The 20,521-nt window shown below is 40.4% G+C and overlaps 1 protein-coding gene across 1 annotated transcript; it reads right to left on the reverse strand.

Moving 5' to 3' along the window:
- Positions 1 to 1,864: 1,864 nt before the first annotated feature.
- Positions 1,865 to 20,499, reverse strand: LOC308066923 (alpha-1-antiproteinase-like). The gene is made up of 4 exons (XM_080394885.1): positions 15,197 to 20,499; positions 13,660 to 13,930; positions 12,884 to 13,031; positions 1,865 to 12,056 (listed from the first exon to the last, which is right to left on the reverse strand). Exons 1-4 carry the CDS (start codon positions 15,840 to 15,842, stop codon positions 11,862 to 11,864), a joined length of 1,260 nt encoding a protein of 419 aa, XP_080251011.1. The 5' UTR covers positions 15,843 to 20,499; the 3' UTR covers positions 1,865 to 11,861.
- Positions 20,500 to 20,521: the final 22 nt, after the last annotated feature.

A 20,521-nucleotide genomic window follows, 5' to 3' on the forward strand; every position in this document is an offset into this window, starting at 1 on the left:
CCCCTCCCTTCTTCTTCCCCCCACTTTATATGCTGAGCATGACATCATATGGTACGGGATGTCCCTTTAGTCAGTTGGGGCCAGCTGCCCCAGCTGTGTCCCCTCCCAGCTTCTAGTGCACCCCCAGCCTGCTCACTGCTGGGGTGCTGTGAGAAGCAGAAAAGGCCTTGGCTCTGGGTAAGCACTGCTCAGTGGTAACAAAAACATTGCTGCGTTATCAGCACTGTTTCCAGCACAAGCCCAAAACATAGCGCCATACTAGCTACTATGAAGAAAATTAACTCTGTCCCAGGCAAAACCAGCACAAGAACCAACTTAGAAGATGCTTCTAATTTTCCATTAACTCTAGCCTCCATTTTAACTTAAATTTTCCATCAGGGAACCCAGATGTACCCATTCCTTCATGCAAGTTTTGCTTCATCTTTCTTCAAGAAATTAATTCTTCGTGTACAAACCTTGATAATTGAATTTTAAATGTAAAAGTTGAGGAAAAGTGAACACAAGATGTATTGTAATCCAGAAGGATTTTGTCGTGTGGATGTGGCCTGCTCATGTGTTTGCTTTGTTACTTACTGCTAAACCATGCACAGAAGAGCATTATCTGGCAGATGTTCTTATAAAACACAAACTTCAAAAGCAATACAGTGTAAATAATGAAGATACTAATATTTTTTTTGGACTGCATTGGTGAAGAATTTCACCATCTTCTCAGAAAAGAGCAATAGTATAGGTGAAAGCCTGTGCCAGGAGGGAGAACTATGGTAATATATAGCAAGGAGCAGTGGCCCAGTGACCAGGTCAACACATCCGTCCCTCTCAGCAAGCTCCCAAGCATATGGCTCCCGAGCAGGAGCCCCCACCTTATGTCAGGTGTCTAAATGCCCCACACGAGGTGTTCAACACCTCTGAACCGGAGCACACTGTGCTGGTGGGGAGCTGCAGGTAGGAGTCTGAAGGAAATACTGGAAATGTAACCGCACCTTCTTCCCCTCGGTCTCAAACCAAGGCTCTAGTCCCATGCTTGTCTCACACGGCTGCATAGTCAAACAGCAAAACAAGGAAGGGCACACAAGCCCCTCAAGTCCTACAAACTCTTCTACCTGCAATAACCATACCCCAGTCATCCACCTGGCAGAGGAACAGCTCATCTTCAGGCTGCAAGAGGCTGATGAGAAAGTGAAGGGAGAAACAATTCCCAGCCTTCCTTCCGAGGATCTTCTGCCTAAAAATGGAACAAAATAAAAAAACACTTATGTGAGATGCGTAGATAATTGTGTGTGTTTTCATCTACATGTGAAAGACATAATTTTTGTGTATGTAAATAAACACACACCTATAGTTATTCATAGTCCTGGGGGAAGATCAACTCACATCATGTGTTAATCTAATAACACAGGCACAAGCCTGGGAGATAGGAAACACAGGTTTCCCCTCAAGGGTAATTCAAACAGAAGAAGAAACAAAGGCCCTAGGAACTGTTTTTTAATGTGATACCTGATTGCACAAGATGTGCAAGTGTTATTAGTTCTAGTCATATGAGTAGTGTGTAAGTAGTTGCGCTAAAGATAATCATTATCTTTGCTAAATCAGAACCTGTGGCAATAATTAATGCATTATGATTTGAGTTGAAAAAAAACTGAATAAATGCTAGCTCAAATTAATTGTGATGTTCCGATAACATAACAATGACTTCAAAACACTTAAGAGCTTTAAAGAATTGCACATTTACTAGATTTTATATACATTTGTTTTAAACCAATTTTTGCTAAAAGCTAGTAAAAATGAGATGTTTTCCATCCTGATATGAAATGATGTAAAAGTATTGTAAGTTTATTTACCAAGATTTTGATGAAAAACCTGTAAATAAAAGGGAAAAAAACCCAGTATATTAAAAGTAAGGTAATTAAGTAAGTAGATTAGGCTGTAAATACCCAGGCTGAAAGACATTAACTCTTTCAGAGAATCTGTCATCAGAACAGAATATACCCTTAGTTGTCATTATTTTATTTTTAGTTAGATGTACATTATTATTTTATTTTTAGTTAGATGCATATTACCTCCAGCAAGCTGTAGCGAGGTAGAAACTCCTCTCTTTCCTGATCTTGAAGAATTATGATGGGTTAGTATCCAGCCTCTCTATAAGCAAACTATCCCGTTATCAACTTCAGCAGTATCCAACTAACTAGCCTGAAGAAATTAATGAGATTAGTATTCTGATACTACCTCTCTGTTGCGGTCTAATGCAGATTAAGAGCACAACATCAGCACACGGTACTAATTCACATCACATACAAATTTTTCACAGTACAAACATTCCAAACTTTCACGAACTATTTTTTTTTTCCAAACTGCACTCCTAGAAAAAAAGACAAAATCCTTAAAACTGCCTCAGAAGAAACACAGTGGGCATGCACTATGCTCTACTACAGTAAAACAGAGCAGAATATCTATCAAACTCCTCTGCAGGCAGTGGAGTTAATAAAGCCTAGTTTACTAAGGATCTGTGGCTTTCCTCACCGCAATAACCACAGCTTTACTCCACACCCTCCAGGATGATTCCAACCAAGCAGGAGAGCAGGGCTGGGGCAAGGGCTAAGACTACAGCTAGGGCTGCAACCAGACTGGGAATGGGACTAGAGCTGGAGGAGGAGGAGCTGGAGCTGGAGCTGCTGCAGCAGCTTGGGCTCCCTGCCATGAGCTCACTGCCTGCTGCAATCAGCAGAATTTAAAGCAGCTGAGTCCTGCCTGCCTTCCCCACAGCAGACACAAACTTGGATTTCACTGATTTTCATAAAGTAGCATAATGGTTTTTCAACCTCCTATCTCTTTGTTAAGCCTGATTGAAATTTGCTAATAAGCTGCAGTGTTATGGAGGGTAGCTAAGAGAAAACAAGTGGCTACAAACACGAAAATTTGATGCTGTTTCCTTTGGAAACCAAGAAGGTTGTTTTATTTTCTTTGCATATGAGGTTATATGAGTCACATTTACTCAGTTTTCACAGTTCATGTGACTCCATTTCTCAGTAGCTATCATGAATACTTTCATTATCCTTACATATACTTATAAAAATATTATATATTGCCTTTTAACAATTATGTATCTCCATTTATATCATCATTAACTTTTATGTCCTCTCTGGGAAGAGCTTGTAGTAAGTGTGACACTTGGTATAGTGGTTTAGCCATATAAGATGGATGAAGAGTAGGTTTGGTAAATGCTAAAACTGGTTTATAATGTTATATAACTAGGGTCAATGTTCCAGATCACCATATATTTCAACTGGTATTGTGTGTCATTCATTAATAGGTACCATTGAAGGAGAGAACTTTAAAAATCAATTTCTAAAAGCATAACACTCCTGAATCTAAACTTTACTCTAGTTACTTGATAAAACCTACCAAAGAACTGTGATAAAATTGGTTTGAGCAAATATTCAGTTAGCAAATCCAGCACATTAATGTAAATGCACGGGATATAAAAGATGTTTGCTTAGATAAAGTAAGAGTGACTGTGAAGCATTGTGATCTAGAATCCACCTCGGTAAAGCAGACAGGCTATACCTCCATATAGAATCGATCTGGAGCAGAGCAGCTCAGCAGTCCTTCAAACTCAAATTATTGTCTGATTCTGAGTGACAGACTTTGAGCCTTAAGCTAGTGTCCTGCAGAAGCACTTTGGAAAGGGTTTTCCAAGTGTGGACAGTGAATTACAGAACTGGAAAATAATGAAATTATGTGTCTTTGACCCATTGTTCATTGTATGCTTTGGACTGAAAGTCATTTGCTTACCAAAGTAAAGCAGCTGACCTAAGTTTCCACTGCTTTACACTCAGTACAAAACCTACACTTATGGATAGATAGCACTAGGCATTAAATTTGCCTATGCAGAAATATATTTCTAAGATAGAAAGCACCTGTCTATTTTATTAGATTTATTTCAGGCTAGTGCCTGTGTAATGGAAGAAGGACACAACACATAGCTTTTTGCAGCCCATAATAGAGAGTCTGTCCACTGCACCTGGGTAAACACAGGTCTTTTCCAACCTTTCCTATTATATTAGCTCACCTCTTCCCTCGATATGAAAAGCCTGAGGTTGGCAGTGCAAGAGATGTTTGAGAGTTCAAAAACTTTTATTCATTCTCCTTGGGCTGGGGCTGAACACTCCCTCCAGAAAGTGCTCTCAGCCCAGTTCTGTTGCACAGGGGAGCACCAGGAGGAGATGCATGAGGAACAAGTTCAAGTTCCTTCACTCTCCATCACCTTCACAGTTTTTAAGCTCAAAAATCAATCTCTTCTTCCCTGTGTCACAAAAAGTGTCTACACTCTACTGAAAGATGCACATAGGGTGGAGGAATCCCCTTACTCTCTCCTGTAAGTTCCTGTTCCCAGACCCTTCCTCACTGCCAGTCCAGCCCCAACCAGATGCCCTGCTTTTGCACCCAAATCCTGCTCTTCCTCACTCCACCAGTGATCTGGGCTCCCAGAGATAAGGATTCCTTAGTAGTGGTTAGTCTTGTGAAATACATAACAGACAAAACATGAAATGGAAAACCAAAATATTGAATATCCACCCAGGAAGCTTATGGTTTGTAAGGTGCATTGTGAGTGAAGACATGCCTTTAAAAAATGCCATATTGATCATCTGGAATTTGTCTACATCAGGAACACATGAGGAACAAGTACTGGGCTGTTAGACCTTTGGGATTAAAGGGTCACTCTGCAATGTGCCACTCCACATACACTGTCTGCTGTGTGCAGAACCACCTCTTTTATTGGCTTTGAACCTGGCTCCTACATGCTTCATGTGATGGTCTATAGCTCTGGCATTAGATGTAGTAACAGTGAACATTATCTCCATTCACCCAATCTGTGTCACAAATCTTTTCCTTCTTTATGCCCCCTTAGTTGTCCCTTTTCCAGGCTGAAGATTTGTCACCTCAAACAGGAGGTGTTCCAGACTTTGATTAAGATTACTACATTTTTCTAAAGATTTTCCAGTTCTCATTTATCCTTTCTGTTATTATAGGACCAGAATTAAATGTTCTAATCCATGTGTGGATGATCCAGAGATTTAGACAGTGGCACAGTGTTCCTATGTGATTTGCCTTTTTTTCTTTCCCAGTAATTTCTAATCTTTAATTTATGTCCTTCCCCACTACTAAGATGATCTGTATGTGGACTACCTACCATAACACCAAACCCTTAATCCTGAGTGACAGCAATCTGTGCAAGTACAGTATTTCACCAGACCTGCAGCTAAAACTTAACAAGATCAAAATCCCCACTGACACTGTAACAGCAAGCTAGAAAGCTACTGTTCTTTTTTGGTTTCAAAATCAGACAGAATTTGCCATGTCCATTCCTTGATTTTACCAGAAGATGGTGGCACAGGGCTCCTTTTCCTATAATCCCCGAACTTGAGGCTCCATACTTGCAGTTCTACCTGCAGAAAGCAGCATAGCAGAATCACACTAAAAGCTCAGGTTCTTAGAAGGATCTTACTGATCATAATTGGAATACTGAAACTATAAAGTTTTACTAGCAGAATTTGCCCTACAGACCTTTTTCTCTTTGTGTAAAGGAACCCTTCTTTTGCAAACAACTTTTAGACTGACAAGTTCACCAGAGAATAAAAGTTCTTATTTTGCAATGAAGTTGTCTACACAGAGAAACCTCTTGGCATTAGTGTTCAAGTTTAAATTGATGCCTTACACTATTAATCATTCTGTTGCAGGCATGGCCTTACACAAGCACTAAGAAAATCCCTTATGTAGATATTTTTGAGTTACACTTGAAATTTTCTGCTCTGAAAGCCAGATAGAAAGTCTTAGGGCTAAACTTTGCAAAGGTTTATCATTTGTTATTATTTAGTAGATTAATATTTTTGGCCACACTGAAGAAGCAGAAGGCAGATAAGCAATAAAATGAAATTTATGATATAATTCTTTTGCTCATATACTTTTTCCTTAAAAAGTCTTTGGTGCTGTAAGCTTTTGGGATGTTGAGGATTCTGACAGGTCACCAAGATGGTTTAGTGCAACAATTCTCTTCCGTGTTTCAATGAAGGCAAAAGAAGATACTGTGATTTGCCTCTACCCTCTGTGGCTGACAGACAGGTCAGCACAGTCCCATTCCTGTCAATGGCTTACATTGATATGCCTCCACAAGGCACTTCAGTATCATCTAGACTGTACCTATACAGGCTTCCTATAATGACTGCTGCACCATCTTTCCCACAATGCCAGCCTAGAAGTGGCTAGAAGTGCTGGAACGTATCTGTTTCTATTTGATGTCTCTTCTCAGTCACCCTTGATGCTACTGTGAATATGTCAAGACTATGACACACAGCGCAATGACAGGCATGGGCATGAGGTAGTAATTTCTGGCTGGGGCAACTGAGGCCCAAAAGGTCTTAAAATTTCACCCGTAAGATTTACCAAAGAGGTAGAACTCAGACACAAAAGATAGAAGATATAGGAACAGAAAAGATATTCAAGTTGTACATTCTACTATCCATTCCTTGAATATGTGAGATATGGTATGACTTTTATGATGGCTAAAGAATCTGCATCTGTGTGAACAGCATACCTAAATGAGGTCTAGACATATGTTCTCTTTGCTTTCATATGCATTTTAAGACCCACTTTTCATTATCTCTTTCATCTCCTCTGTGCACAGATGTTTTCTCTTGCTCTGAGATTCTTTCCTGGCTGCAACCAAAGTTCTTATGATGACTACAGCACTTCTGAATTATCTTACTCTGTGTTGCTTTTTCTTTTCAAACATTTTCCTTCAGCAGAGCATCTTCCATGTGGTCTGTTTCCTACATGAGACGTAGCAAACAATATAGCAACTTTTCCTTAATAAGGTATTTGCACAAGTCAGGCGAAGTCTTCTGCAGACCTTCTGTAGTATCACATTGCTGTTAACAGAAGTTTTCCAACCACAAAGGATACGTTCTTGTTTAGTAAAGTAATAAATCATAAGTATTCTGTTTCCAGATGGCTTATGGAAAAGAAACTGAGTGCAATAAAAAATAAGAGAAATAAAGACTGATCTGTATAAAACAGGCTAATTCAACTGTAATAAATTAATCTCCAGGGGTTGGATCGAACTGAAAAGCTACTTTTATCATGGAAATTCTCTTTTGCAAGAAGTCAGCAAAGTCATTTGCAGCAACGTCAGTGCTGAGCTGAGTTTGTGTAACCAGGGTATTAGTCATACTCAAGGACATCTACATGAAATGAACAAATTATAGTTTTCTTTAAAACTCTTAGTCTGAGGAAAGCACGATTACCAAGTTATTTAAAAATGTATTCTGTATTATACCTGGGACTGGGAACAAAATAAAGGGTATTTCCAGTTCAGTCTTTGCTGGCTAACAGTTTGAAGGGAATGGATGATACCATACATGTTATCAGTTTAAATCTAATGAGAGCAGCCCCACGTGGGTAAGGGCAGAGGTGCACTACCCAACAGGGAACATTGGATGGATGAATAAGATTCAGAGGATATGTCACAGGACTCATACATAGCCCATGGTGGTCTTCATGCTCTTGAGAATTTGCACTGCTAGCTCCCACTGAGGTGAATATTTAGTTTTCAATGAAACATTCACATCTAAAAACGTTTGTCTTTCTCTTGCACTTTTTTTCTGCTGGGAAAACTTATGCCTCTGTTTTGAAGACAAGACTTGAATGCTGGATTAGTGAGTAACACTGCTATGAGGTTTTTTTATACCTCCAAAAACTACATAGACTCATGTCAAAGATGAGCTGGGTTATGAGGCACTGACTGCCTTGTAGTTGCCATACAGGTACTCCTGGTTCTCAGAATCCACAGTCAAAATCCACCCTGCCCAGCAACTATCATAATCATTTGGTTTTTAAGAGCTCAGTGATTCTCTGCTTGAAATGAGTGTGAGTACAGGGAAAAAGCCTGCTGCTTTTGTTGTACTGAATCTACTGGAACAATTAGAATAGGGTTGGCTTTACATATGAGTCAATTCCCATGTGCTTGAAATAGTGGCAGTGATCAAGGGCTGAACAGATGACATAGCTGTGGGGAGAGAGCTGGTGTGCCCATTCAAGGCCAAGTTCTTCAGATACCAGGGTTGAGGTATCTGGAGATAGCTCCCCACTCTCTTCTACTTCCCCAGAACTCCTTTGAAAGAAGCATAGCAAACAGATATTTTTTTTTTTTTTCCCTGCCAGTTTTCTGTCAGGTCAGTGAATTGAATGGACTCACAGAAGGATTCAGCAAATGTCAGAGCTCATGCAAGGTACCTCCTGGGAGTTTGTTGAGGCTAGGGAAGTGTAGATGAGGAATCTCTTCTTTTTATGTCAGTAACCTATGAGATCAGCTCCCGCTTTCTTGTGAAACGGCAGCATAAGACTACTCATCTGTACCTTAACTCTGTACCTGAGAATATGCGGTTACAGCTTTGGGCTTGTAATTTGCCACTCAAATTCATAGCTGGGAATAAGAAAGTCCAGAGTACTGGCAGCATATGAATAGCAGGGCTTATGTGGGCAGCTGGTGTTTCTGTGATTATCTGATTCCTTTGTGCCTTTTGGCATTGAGTCAGCTCCTTTCTTTACTGATGAAAGGTAAAATGCATTGGACACATGCTGCGTTAGCCCTGCAGTCCTACCACTTCACGGTTTGTGATGACATACTACATGGACTCTGCCATGGGGCTAAGCAAACAGAGCTTTACTGATAGAAGCTATCCCGTCAGCAAACAGAGTCCCAGGGGACCATAAACAAGGTCAGACAGAACAAACTTACTGTCTCCCACATGGCTCAGAGGCTGCCATGGGATGTCTGGCCCTCAGGTCCCTGGGACACAGCTAGGCTGCCTTTCAGGGACCCAGCCCAGTGGCTCCATCTTCCTTCACAGGGTTCTCAGCTGAGATACACTCTCTTTAGGTAAGTCGTTTTCCTCAGAGCTTCCTGCAAACATGTCAGGTCAGGGCTAATAGACCCACAGCAAGTCATTTATCTTGGATGTTTTTGATAGGGGGCCACGTGCTCCACTGTGAGCTGTATTAGCCCATTCTGCTGATTGTCACTGCAGTAAGTGAGGTGGACGACACTTAATAGGGCATAAAGAATCTCCAGTTCTCTTTCAGGGCTTAGTTTGGATCCAGCTGTCCCACAGACTGATTGAATGCATGTGTGGGATTAAGCTATCCTAATCAGGTCTGGTTTTGTTGTAGTGGAAGGTTGAAGGGTGTTAATAAAATCACCTACAGATGAATGAAAGACACCATAAAATACATGTGTTTACCACAGATAGAATGAATACCCAGTCCCTAAATGAAAATTTTAGATTATGTCTGTCAGAATCCTTCCTTTCCTTCTCTACCATTTATACAACTAGATAGCATGAAGAGGAATGTTCCCTGTCACACATTAAGACAGACAAAAGCAACAAGACCAAATGATGCAAGGCAGACTAATGCAATTAGATTTTCTTGGAATTAGAACAAAATACCCCCTCTCTCCACAAAAACTTTGCAGAATTATCCAGTTCCTAAAGAACATAATCAGGACTATGCTGAGAGTAGCATCAGCGAGATACGTTCAGTCTCCAGGCTCTATGAATTTCCATACTGTGAACGATAGGCATTTCTGTGTCTTTCACAATTGTTTCCTGTCCTCCCCACATCCTCCCCTTCCAAAGAGATTTGGGACGATCCCTCTTCCCACTCCAGGTCCCTGCCAGAGCTCAGTTCAACCTGCTGGTCTAAAGCGTGAAGTTCCTCAACTGAAGGGCAACTGTAGTGATGCCCCACATCTTGGTAGATACCTCCCAAACCCATGCAGCATTCAAAGGCGTCCTGTTTGATACTTTTGCCAGAAGCAGTCACTCCTCACACTCCAGTGTGAAAACTCCCAGTGCAGCTCTCCTCCTGTAGTTTCTTGCCTCCACTCTCAAAAGCAAAGGCCCAGGAGGTAGATGGGACAGGGAGTTGCTTCATGTGCTATTTCCTAAAGCCTCTGCTCTGTCTTAGCAACGGTGAGATTTTTACTAACATTTCCCTTTAGCAACAGGCTGAGAACCTGTTTTTCTGCACCCCACTCTGATAAAAATCTCACCATGCTGCCTTCTAATCAGTACCAGTACACAAATTTATCAGGGTGGGATCTCACTGGAGCTGCTCCCAGCTCTTGTCAAGTTTGTACAGCAACCACAGAGCAGGCTGCCTCACACCACAGCAAGTTATCATTGATCTCAACTCTGTAAAACCCGCTGCTTTGCACAGAGGCGTGGTATTTCCCGGTCCACTGAGTGATGGTATCTTGCCCCAGCAGAAGCAATAGCTTAGGGCTTCCACTGAGCTCTTGCTACTTGGAGCAAAGGGACTCATCCAAGGCAGCAGTCTCCAAGTCCCCCTGAGTCAGAAGCATAGCCCTTTGTACACTAAACCCATGGTGCAAGCACTGATTGGTCTCAATAAACCACCTTTGTGCAGGGTGGACCAAGTTTGGTAAAACAGGTCAGATGGCCAGAGAGGTGTCAAGGGTGGGGAGCTTGTTTGTTGATTTGGGGCTTGCATCACCTTTGCAGCGCTCACAGTGCGTTGCCAGGACCACTGCAGAAATGAGCATTATTTCAGGACCATCATCTTCCCAAAGAGAGGGACTAAACTCCTCTTGCAAAAAGTTTATCCAGGGTCAATACACAATGGCCCGAGTCAAAGCAGTGCAGTGAGAAAGCAGCCTTCAAAGCAGGAGTCAGCCTCTCCTGGAGGCAGCAGCTGTGCAATAAAGGGTTTGCTATAGAGTTCAGCGAGGCTGAGCCCTGAGCCCCAGTGCTCCACTGCAGTGAGAGTGGGTGATTTGCAGGCACACAACAGCAAGGTAGTGTTTATGTATTTCTTGAAAACAGGCTTTACCTAAGCAGGAACATAAGGAGAGAATATAAAGAATAGCCATCTCTATATGAGAAAAGCTGGACTCATTTAACAGCCTTTAGAACATATTTTACAGACATCCTGCTATGTTAGTAAGTGACTGAAAGCTTTTGTTGATTTTAAGATATTTATAGAATGATATCAAGAGGCTGGAGTCAGTCCTTAAGTGATGGATTTAAATGATAATGTTTATTTTATTCATTGGCTATAGCAATAACTCATGGATGAAATTGTCATAGGACAATTCTTTGACAGTTTATGCCTAATATCACTGTCTCAATGTTTTTTGCTGACCTTGTGGACTGCAAAAAGGGACTTACAGTGAGTGCTACAGCAGAATAAGTCTATTGCCTCAGGGATTTTCTCTCTTTTGTCAATGTTTTTTTAAGATGTCCTAGGCAAAGAGTTGGAACATGTGAGAAAGAACAGGTTGGTTGAGGGCAAACCACAGTGGCCTAGGCAGCAAAGAGCTGTGTAAGGAAGAAAGGACACTGCAGGGACCAGCTCAGGTGAATACTGATCATTGTCAGGTCCTGGAGAAGAGGTAATAGAATTGCAAGGGACTTGTTACCTGTTGGGATAAAGCTTTTGGTGAATAACCCACAATGGAAAGCAGTCTGAACAAAACCACTTAGCAGAGAGAATTCACTTATAAAAATAACAGCAGACTTTAGAAAAAACTGTCTTCCAAGGAAAATTTGGGAAATGTACTAATAACTCAAATTACTGATCAGGGGAAAATATTACATTTAAAAACTGTCAGTTGTTCAGGTTTTGCTACCATTTTTTTTGCTTATTAATTTGATATTGAAATTCCTCATTTACTTCTGAATATCCCTCAATCATAGACTAGTTAGTAGCACTAACTAGCCCACAACTGCAAACACGGTACCCATCATAACTCATACCGAATACCAATATGCCAAATAATTCAGCAATTACTTCTCAGTAGGATTGACAATTTTCCCGATGAAAAGTGTGGTGCTGGTTTCTTTGTCAGAAATCAAGATAATGAAGGGCCTGTTGAATTTGATGGTAACAGGAGGATGGAAAACTTTGTTAAGGATTACGGCTGTGCTTCCTGCAGCCTCAGTTCCTGCCTCATCAACTTCCACCAGGGCCTTGTGAATTGCCTGCAGAGAAAAGGAACAAATGCTGTGGTTTATATATGGGACAGCAAGCAGGAGGTGAAGATAAACTCTCTGCTTAGGGAATATTTAGGAAAAGAAAAGAGTGATAAAATCCAGTGGACTGAACTTTCTTGTATGGTAAATCTCCAATAGCCTGCAACAGGAGTGTTTTCCATGTCAGGACTGAATGGGGAGGACCAAAAATAAAAATAGACACACTGTAAATGCAGCCTCACCAGTGCTGAGTAGAGTAGGATAATGTCCATGCACTACCTGATTTATTTCTTTAAGTGGTTTGGACCTCTGTTAGCAACACTTTCTCTGTTCTTTCAAGGCTAATGGAAGACCGCTGTTTACATGCTAATGCAGTGGCAGTATTTGGCATGTTTGCCTCATGAAATTGTACCTTAAACTGACATGGTGAAATTCTACCACTGCAAACTGGAAGTTTCCTGGAAATTTTGAAGATTATTAAAAAATTAGGTACTAATCAACACAAGTATCATAATATACTCCTCATTTATAATCTACCTGATGCAATCTCATGTAAACCATCATATGCCAGTGTCAAGAAATCATTTAAAATCTTGTCCAGCTTTTCCACGCACTCAGTATCCAGCCTTTTATTAAGCAATATTAAAATAATACAAAAGTGGGACAGCAGACCTTCTCTGTAGAAAAGCACAATTACTAAGCAAGCCGATACCTGTCCTTGTGAGTTTCACTCATAACTTCAGTAGGACAAGGAGGGAAAGAAAGCCTTTAAAAACCCTGGATATATTTGATCAAAGCAACCAGCCACCACCCCCTCACCAGCTCTGCTCACTTACCTGTGAAACCTGAAGATTACAGCTGCCACTAATTCCAGACAGATCAGCATCACTAGAGAATACGTCAGTAATGCCCATTTCCTTGAACAGGTTTTTAACATCGTAAGACCCACTAACAGAAAACTTTGGTAACTGCAGAACTAATCTCCTGTTAAACAAAGCAAATGGAAGAGCAGTGAAGCATTGTTTCAGCCAGGAGGCTGAAAGTATGCAATTCAGTGACACCAGAAAGCATTCTTTTGATTGCAAATTTGTTTGATGGTGGCATTCATATTCCCTGAGCAATTTTGGCAGCCAGAGAGATGTGTCATCTTCTTGTGCCTACATTCTCTCTTTGGTTTTGGAAAAAGAAACTGATTTCTTCATTGCCACTCTTTCATCCCACTGCCTCATACGCAGCTAGCAGAGTTTTGTGATTGGAGGGCTACAAAGAGTAAGCAGACCAATTGTAGAAAGGCTAGAAGAAGGGAAAAAGAGGATAAACTCTAAGACACAGTGAAATTGACTATGTTAGCACTATGAAATAAGAGGTATGGTAACCAAAAGGTAGCCAAGCGAGTCTTGAGGCAGTTGTTACAATGCTGTGTCCCCTTCTGTCAGGTCAGAGAGCCTGCCATTGCTTATCACTTATGCCTTGCTCTGATTCATCTTGGGAATAACTTAAAGCCCTGCTTTATGAAACCAGGGCATTATATTCAGGAGGCAGCAATGTGAAATTAATGGTTTCTTTTAAAAATAGTAAATAGTAATATAGTAATCCATCTACCTAGAGTTACCTGGTCACAAGTTTGCTATCCCATTTACACACAGTTTCCTTGGAGAGAGCATCTTCCACTTGCTTCATCTTTCCATTATCAGGCAGAATGAGCAACATTCGTGCAGTGCCCTGGTAGGGCAGCTCTACCACCTCGCAAGAGAGATCCTGGTCGTAGTAACTGTCATAGTTACCTTCTTGCTGCATCATGTTGACTCTAACTGATGCATTTGTGTTCGGAAAAAAATCGTCCTCATATGTACGCAAAGGATCAAAAGACTTTTGCCAGGCAGCTAATGGGGCAAAAGAGAAGATGTTGCACTCAAGCATGTGAAGATCATAAAAATCACTTATATAAATGAGACCAATTTAAATGTAGGATGCTGGAGGGCTGTTTATGGGAGAAGAGGATCACTAAATGACTTCAGTCTCCTGCATAACACACAATAAAACATTTTAGCTGTGTGGTAAGTTCAGCATAGTTAGTGTAAGTCATCTTGCTGAAAAACAGCCAGCCAAAGGTTGGTGAGGACCAAATGAGAGACTCCTGCTTTTATTGTAGCCATATGTTCCCATCACTCGTGCCTTTTATGTCATTTAAATTCAACCACTTAAACATTCAGCTACAGGATCTTTTATGCCTTTCCTGTTAGGCCGCACCCAATGCAAGATGGCTGCACTCAGCTTGGTGAGAAATCTTCAGGAGAATAAAAGATCATAGAATCATAGAATCATTTAGGTTGGAAAAGACCTTTTATAATCATTGGGTCCAACTGTTAACCTAACACTGCCAAGTCCACCACTAAACCATGTCCCTAAACACCACATCTACACCTCTTTTAAATACCTCCAGGGATGGTGACTCAACCACTTCACTGGGCAGCCTGTTCCAGTGCTTGACGACCCTTTTGATGAAGAAATTTTTCCTAATATCCAATCTAAATCTCCCCTCGTGCAACTTAAGGCTGTTTCCTTTTGGCCTATCGTTTGTTACTCTGGAGAATAGACCAACACCCACCTTGCTACAACCTCCTTTCAGGTAGTTGTAGAGAGCCATCAGGTAGTTGTTGTAAAGAGTGACCCTAACGTTCAAGCACGGCTGCAGAAGCGCAAAGCCCTCAAAATGCTTTGTCCCAGGTTTTCATGCAGCGTACCTAAGTAGATCTACCATAATACTGGGGACCCTGGAAGTGCAAGGATGTTAGTCCATTAAGTTTGGCCGGCACATACAGTCAGCATAGGGATCTTGGAAACACCTTTAGTCATTATGCCCTCAGACCAGTGAGACTGCACACAGTGGGTCCCTGTCTATGAGGCAGTCCACCAGAGTGGGACTTCTCTGTCCACAGCTTTCAGGCAAACTGTGCCAAAATCAAGCAATCACTATTTCTCAGCAATCAGATACTCTGCTTTTGGCCAGATCTAATCTTTACTTTGACAGTCCTCCACAGTTTAGCTCTTTCCTAAACAGTCACTCTACTAATAAATAAACAAGAGTCATCTACAATTTTCGGTTTGCATCCAAATCATCTACTGGAATGTTACATTAAATATCTTACCCTTAAAATAAATGTAGTTAACAAGAACCAGTGCAGTACTTGGATCAAGATGACCAATTAATTCAGGAATTTTCCCCTTGGTTTTCTCCTTTACATATGTATTGATTTGCTTCTTAGCTTCTTGTGGTTTATGGAAATTGCTAGAAAAAAAATCTGCATCATAAAATTGTTTGGTATTTTGTAAAAACGTCTCCTGTGGTTCATGCCCAATAGCTGTAAAAAGGGCATTCCCTATATTTAATGTGATGTTAGCATCAGTACAATTCAGCACTGCTAAAACTTTATGGAAACTTTCATGTATAGCATGGATGCGAGTCTCAGTCAGATTGTCAAAGCCCAGTCCTTCAAAAATCTGAGAAAGGGTGGTTGACTTAGCACCAAGAGCCAGTATGGCAAAGGCAGTGGAGATGCTCATGGGAGAAAAGAAAACATTTTTATCAGCTTCTTTTGATATAACCTGCTTGTAAAATCTAAATACAAAATCTGCGTAGTTAGTGCCTTGCTTGTCACAGTAATGCGCTAATAAACTTTCTCTTCCAGTGCGCAGATTAGTATTTTTGACTTCATGGCAAATGTCTTCATGGTGGCAATGGGTTACAGCACAAAGAACAGCAAGGAGTAAACACAGGCACAGGAGATACTTCATCTTCTTTTCAAATTATTCTGTCACAAAATAAACAGTCATTAGATGAGCAGATGGTAATGATGAGCTTGGTAGTAAGAAATAATGAATAGTTTGTTAGCATAAATAGTACACAGTGCAACTGTAATGATCTAATGTACATAGCATATTTAAAGTGCCCATGGACAAAAACCATCATTAATAAATTCAACCAAATTGTAAATTAAATTGTCAGACATAATAAAACCATGATATTCCATTGTAACTGCTCTGAAAAGGCAATTCAATTCTTCATTAGCAATGCAAGTGTAGAGCTAAAGTCCATAATAATCTCTATTAACAATTATCTTCCCTGGATCATTGTTTCCTATAAGCTACATCTAAACAAATTAATTACCCTGAGCTAAAACAGAGTGTGAGTTTCAAAGACATCAAATACGCTACTACCTGCCCAAATGCAGTTTGCTAAATGTGAGGAAATTTGAGGCAACTCAATTCTCGTTGGAAATGGGATAAATTCCCTCGCTTTCATCAGGGCAGCAGCACATGGACAGACAGCTATCCAGTGCTTGTTAAATTCACGGCCCTGTTTACTTCATGGTTATACTCTTACGGCCAGTCTTTGACCACAGCTGACAAATGATGGATAAAAGTCATCTACATAAACTTCAAGGCAAAATTCAAGGCAAAAGCCTGGAGCATCCTGTGCCATGGCAGCAGGGCACTCAAAAGTGGGCATGAAGACACATGGGAAGAAGCGGGTTTGCACCCGCATGTTTGGTGCATGTTTGGAATGAAGGGACCCTCCTTTTGGGGGCTGCAACAAGTGTTTGTAACTTGTTAAATGGTGGTTTGCCCCTCACCGTCCCCACACATGGCATGGGTGGCTCCCTCTAGAGACACAGGAAGGACCTGAGTCCAAAAGGAAAAGAAGAGCACAGATCCCATTTGGAAATCAAAGAACACTCAGATTAATCCCCTTGGAGACAAGAAGTTTCTTCGTTATGCTTGTTCTCCTGATGCTGACATGATATACTTCACATGAGCCTCCCACCCTCCACAGGAGCAGGAACAAGTCTCTCGTTTGCTGAATTCAATTCCCTGCTATTCTGGGCAGACATCTCATATAAACCTTCTTCAGAAATATAACAAGTATCTATGAAAGTAATCTTTGGGCCCTTGCAGCTTCTACCTGAAAACATTTCTAGAACTTTTCTACTGCTATGGCTCCTCTTATTCTGGGTTCCAGCCAACACAGCCTGTTTGTATCCTTCTGTTCCAGGAATGCATTCTCCCATATCCTGCCACAGTGAAGTTCTCTTGATCCCATATTCATTCCCAGATGTGAAAGATGACTGTATTTACTATCTAAACAAGATTTAGACAAAGTTTCTGAGGGCAGCCCAAGTTCCAGGATTCCTGGTGACAAATTGGGTTTGTTTTTTATTGCTGTTTTTGTCTTGTTTTTATAGCAAATGTATACACTAGCTGTGTGTTCTCATAATTGCTAGGATCTGAGTATGCTGACTATATCTGAGAGCTGACAGGGACCACTGCAGCAAACTACAGTAAAAAGCGATAATGCTACATTTTAATTTCTTTAAACCAAAACATGGAATATGGTCCTAGATGGGAATATGATTCAACTATTTGCATCTTTTTCAAACAGAACTCTTCCTCTTCCTCTCAGCTGAAAAAGAAAAAAAGCCTTATGTGCTGCAAATGAAGTAATCATGTAGTACAGAAGGTGTTTCAAAAATACTGGGTGTTTAACTTTTCATAAACTCTTTTCTCTAGTTATTTGAGATATTGCACACTTAAGTGAAAAGGAGGATAATTTTTGTCTGTCCATGACCGCTTCCTGTGTTCAAACAGAGCTTAGCCCAAATTTCAAAGAATTTCTGAAGCAAAGTATGTTTTTTCTGCAGCAAGCTTGTATTAGGCATGGTTCTGTTTTTAACTTCTACTATAACAGATCAATTAAAAAAAAAACTTCTCTTGGTATCACAGCTCTCTACAGAAATACTAAAGAAATACTTCTACCAGAAGCTGGAAAACTGAGTATTGTCATCAAGATTTCCCCACCTACTTTCCCCTTTAGAGATGTCAATCACATTCATTTCAGCATTCTGAAATTACAAGATTTCAGTCACAAATATTTTTAGGTTACTATTACAAAGCTGAAGAAACTGGAAAGGCTTTATTAAATCTGGTATGTATTTTTTATATGCAAATTGGAAATCCAGAAAATAATTCTTTGCCAAACCTCACATTAGTTTGTCTATGGGAATAAAAGAGGTAATTAAATTTAAATTGTGGCCTTCCACCCACCCCCTACACTCACCCCAGTCCTAATTAGAGAGCCTGGCCTCAGCAGTTCAATGGTTGTTTTATCCATTAAGTCACCAGAAGAGTTTATAAACTGGACCTGGTTGTTCAGTCACTAGTGGGATTATGCTAATTTTGAGTCACTGTGAAGGCTGTTTCCAACCTAAAAGGTGATTTAATCAGTATTCTGCTTTAGCAACTACTTAATAAGTCCCCATGACTTCAAAGGTTGTTTTATTCTAATTTCAGGCTAAGCATATTCCCCCAGAACAGCAGGTCCCACTGGTCCATTGCATGTTTGCTTGATTAATATTTCATTGCAACATCTGCACACAACCAAGTCACAAACAAACAAATGATATTAACATAACATGAAAATTCCACTGACCTCAGAAAGCATCATTTGTAAGTCTCCAAGAAAAATGCATGTGCACTACTTACAAAATCAGAAGCCCTGCTGCGTTCAGCTGACCATGCTGTTCACACTGCTACTTATACTGCTACATCATCTACTCAATTTCATGGTTAAACATTAAACAGACATGATAAAAATTAGCGATAATAAAAAAAAAAAAAGGAGGAAACAGAGCAAATATTGACGAAATAGCATTTCCAAGGATCATCTCCACAATTCAGCAAATGGAACTGACAGTCTTCAGCCCTTTGAATAGTAGTTGTGACTTTCTGTCTGCCTGTTGCCTCAGACCATGTGGAGGAGATTAGCGCAAACATTGTGTAATTGGGACCCTACTGGAAACCGGGATGTTGTGCCTAGAACCACTGGAAACAGATGCTCACTTTTGGTGCCAGCAGTCAGACTTCCTGTGCTATGCTGAAGCGTACACAGAGCTGAGCGCCACACATCCCAGCAGCTCAGCATTCTTCCAAAGTCTGCCCAGAGCCAAACCTTTCTCCTGATCTTCAGCCTGAATATGGACTCTGAACTAATTGCCTGTAACTTCTCAATCTGACTGTAGCTGGACGCCATTGAGAGGACATGCGATAGACGTTTCCCTGATGGGTTTCCTACTCTGACTGGTGCGGTCCCTTCACATGTCTCAGTTCTGTGTTACTGTTACTGTGTTACAGTTCTCATGTGAGTTACTGCCTCAGGCAGGTGGTGGGAATACAAGTAGCAAGCTGTTTTCTTTTGCTGAGTACTGCATGCATGCACCCACTTTTACTCCTGTTCCTCTTTTACAAATTTAAATTGTTGGAATTAAAAAAAAGCACTGCTTCTTTCTATTATTTTTTTCCAATAGGAATAAAATATGGTGGATCAAGCTGACTGAATTTTTCTAGTTCATAACAAAGACCACAGCTGAGCAGTGACATGAAGCACGTTTCCTTTCCCCATTTGTGACTTTTTCCTTTGTACTCATTTACTCACGTATGTAGTTTTCTCATTACAAACATAGATAAGCACAGAGACAGAACAAGACAGATAAACCTTGTCTTGACACTTGCCTTCTTTGTTTTCTTCTTTGTTTCCTTTTCCCCTTTCCTTTTCCCCTTTCCTTTTTACCTGTTCCTTCTAATTCTGCCTATAAAAGGTCAAAACACAGAGATTATTTTATTCATCAAAGCCTAGGTGAATGACAGGTCATGGTGGTCAAGGACAAATTGTATTACAAAATGGTTATAAGCTTCTTGTTTTCTTTTTCACTTGTGAGGCCTTGTAATTACTGTTTTGTTTTTAATGTTAAGCTACACTTTAACAAGGCATTTCCATAGCATTTCATTAGAGCAGCAGCAATAAGGTGCTACATCAGCTTTAAACTGAAATAATGAACTGATGCACGCGTGCTCGGTGTACCACGCACTGCCACAAGCCATGTACGGTTCCACCTCTCTACTGACCACTATCTCAGCTCTAAAACTATGTCATGAAATGACATTAACCAGATTCATACTGATCATTCATCTATTGAACTAGATTTTACTTCTCTACTATTTATTTTCAGTAGGAATAAAAGTCCGGAATACTGAAATAACCAAACAGATGTGGTTTATTCCTTCTGATAATTAAAACCACAACAAAGTCTACATTACCCAAGTCTATTTTACTGATGTGTACTTACTTCATCTAGGTCATTATCTATACCACACCCCAACTCACATTTTTACTTCTTTTGAAGAAATAGACCCATATAATATTTTGTGCCTTTACCAACATCTTGCAAACACTTCCTACCGGTTTGGTTTGTTTTGAACAAACTATTCTGAAACAGGTTTAAAGAGTTCTTAATTAACCAGTGACTGATATATTTGATGACAACAGAACCATTCAACTTGCCCTGTGTTTTTGTTGTTCTTCTACACCTCTAGGTCAGGAAATGATAGTTTTCATGTCAGCTTAGCAGCTATAATAGCTG

The sequence above is a fragment of the Falco punctatus genome, assembly GCF_963210335.1.
Source record: "Falco punctatus genome assembly, chromosome: 7".
NCBI lineage: Eukaryota > Metazoa > Chordata > Aves > Falconiformes > Falconidae > Falco > Falco punctatus.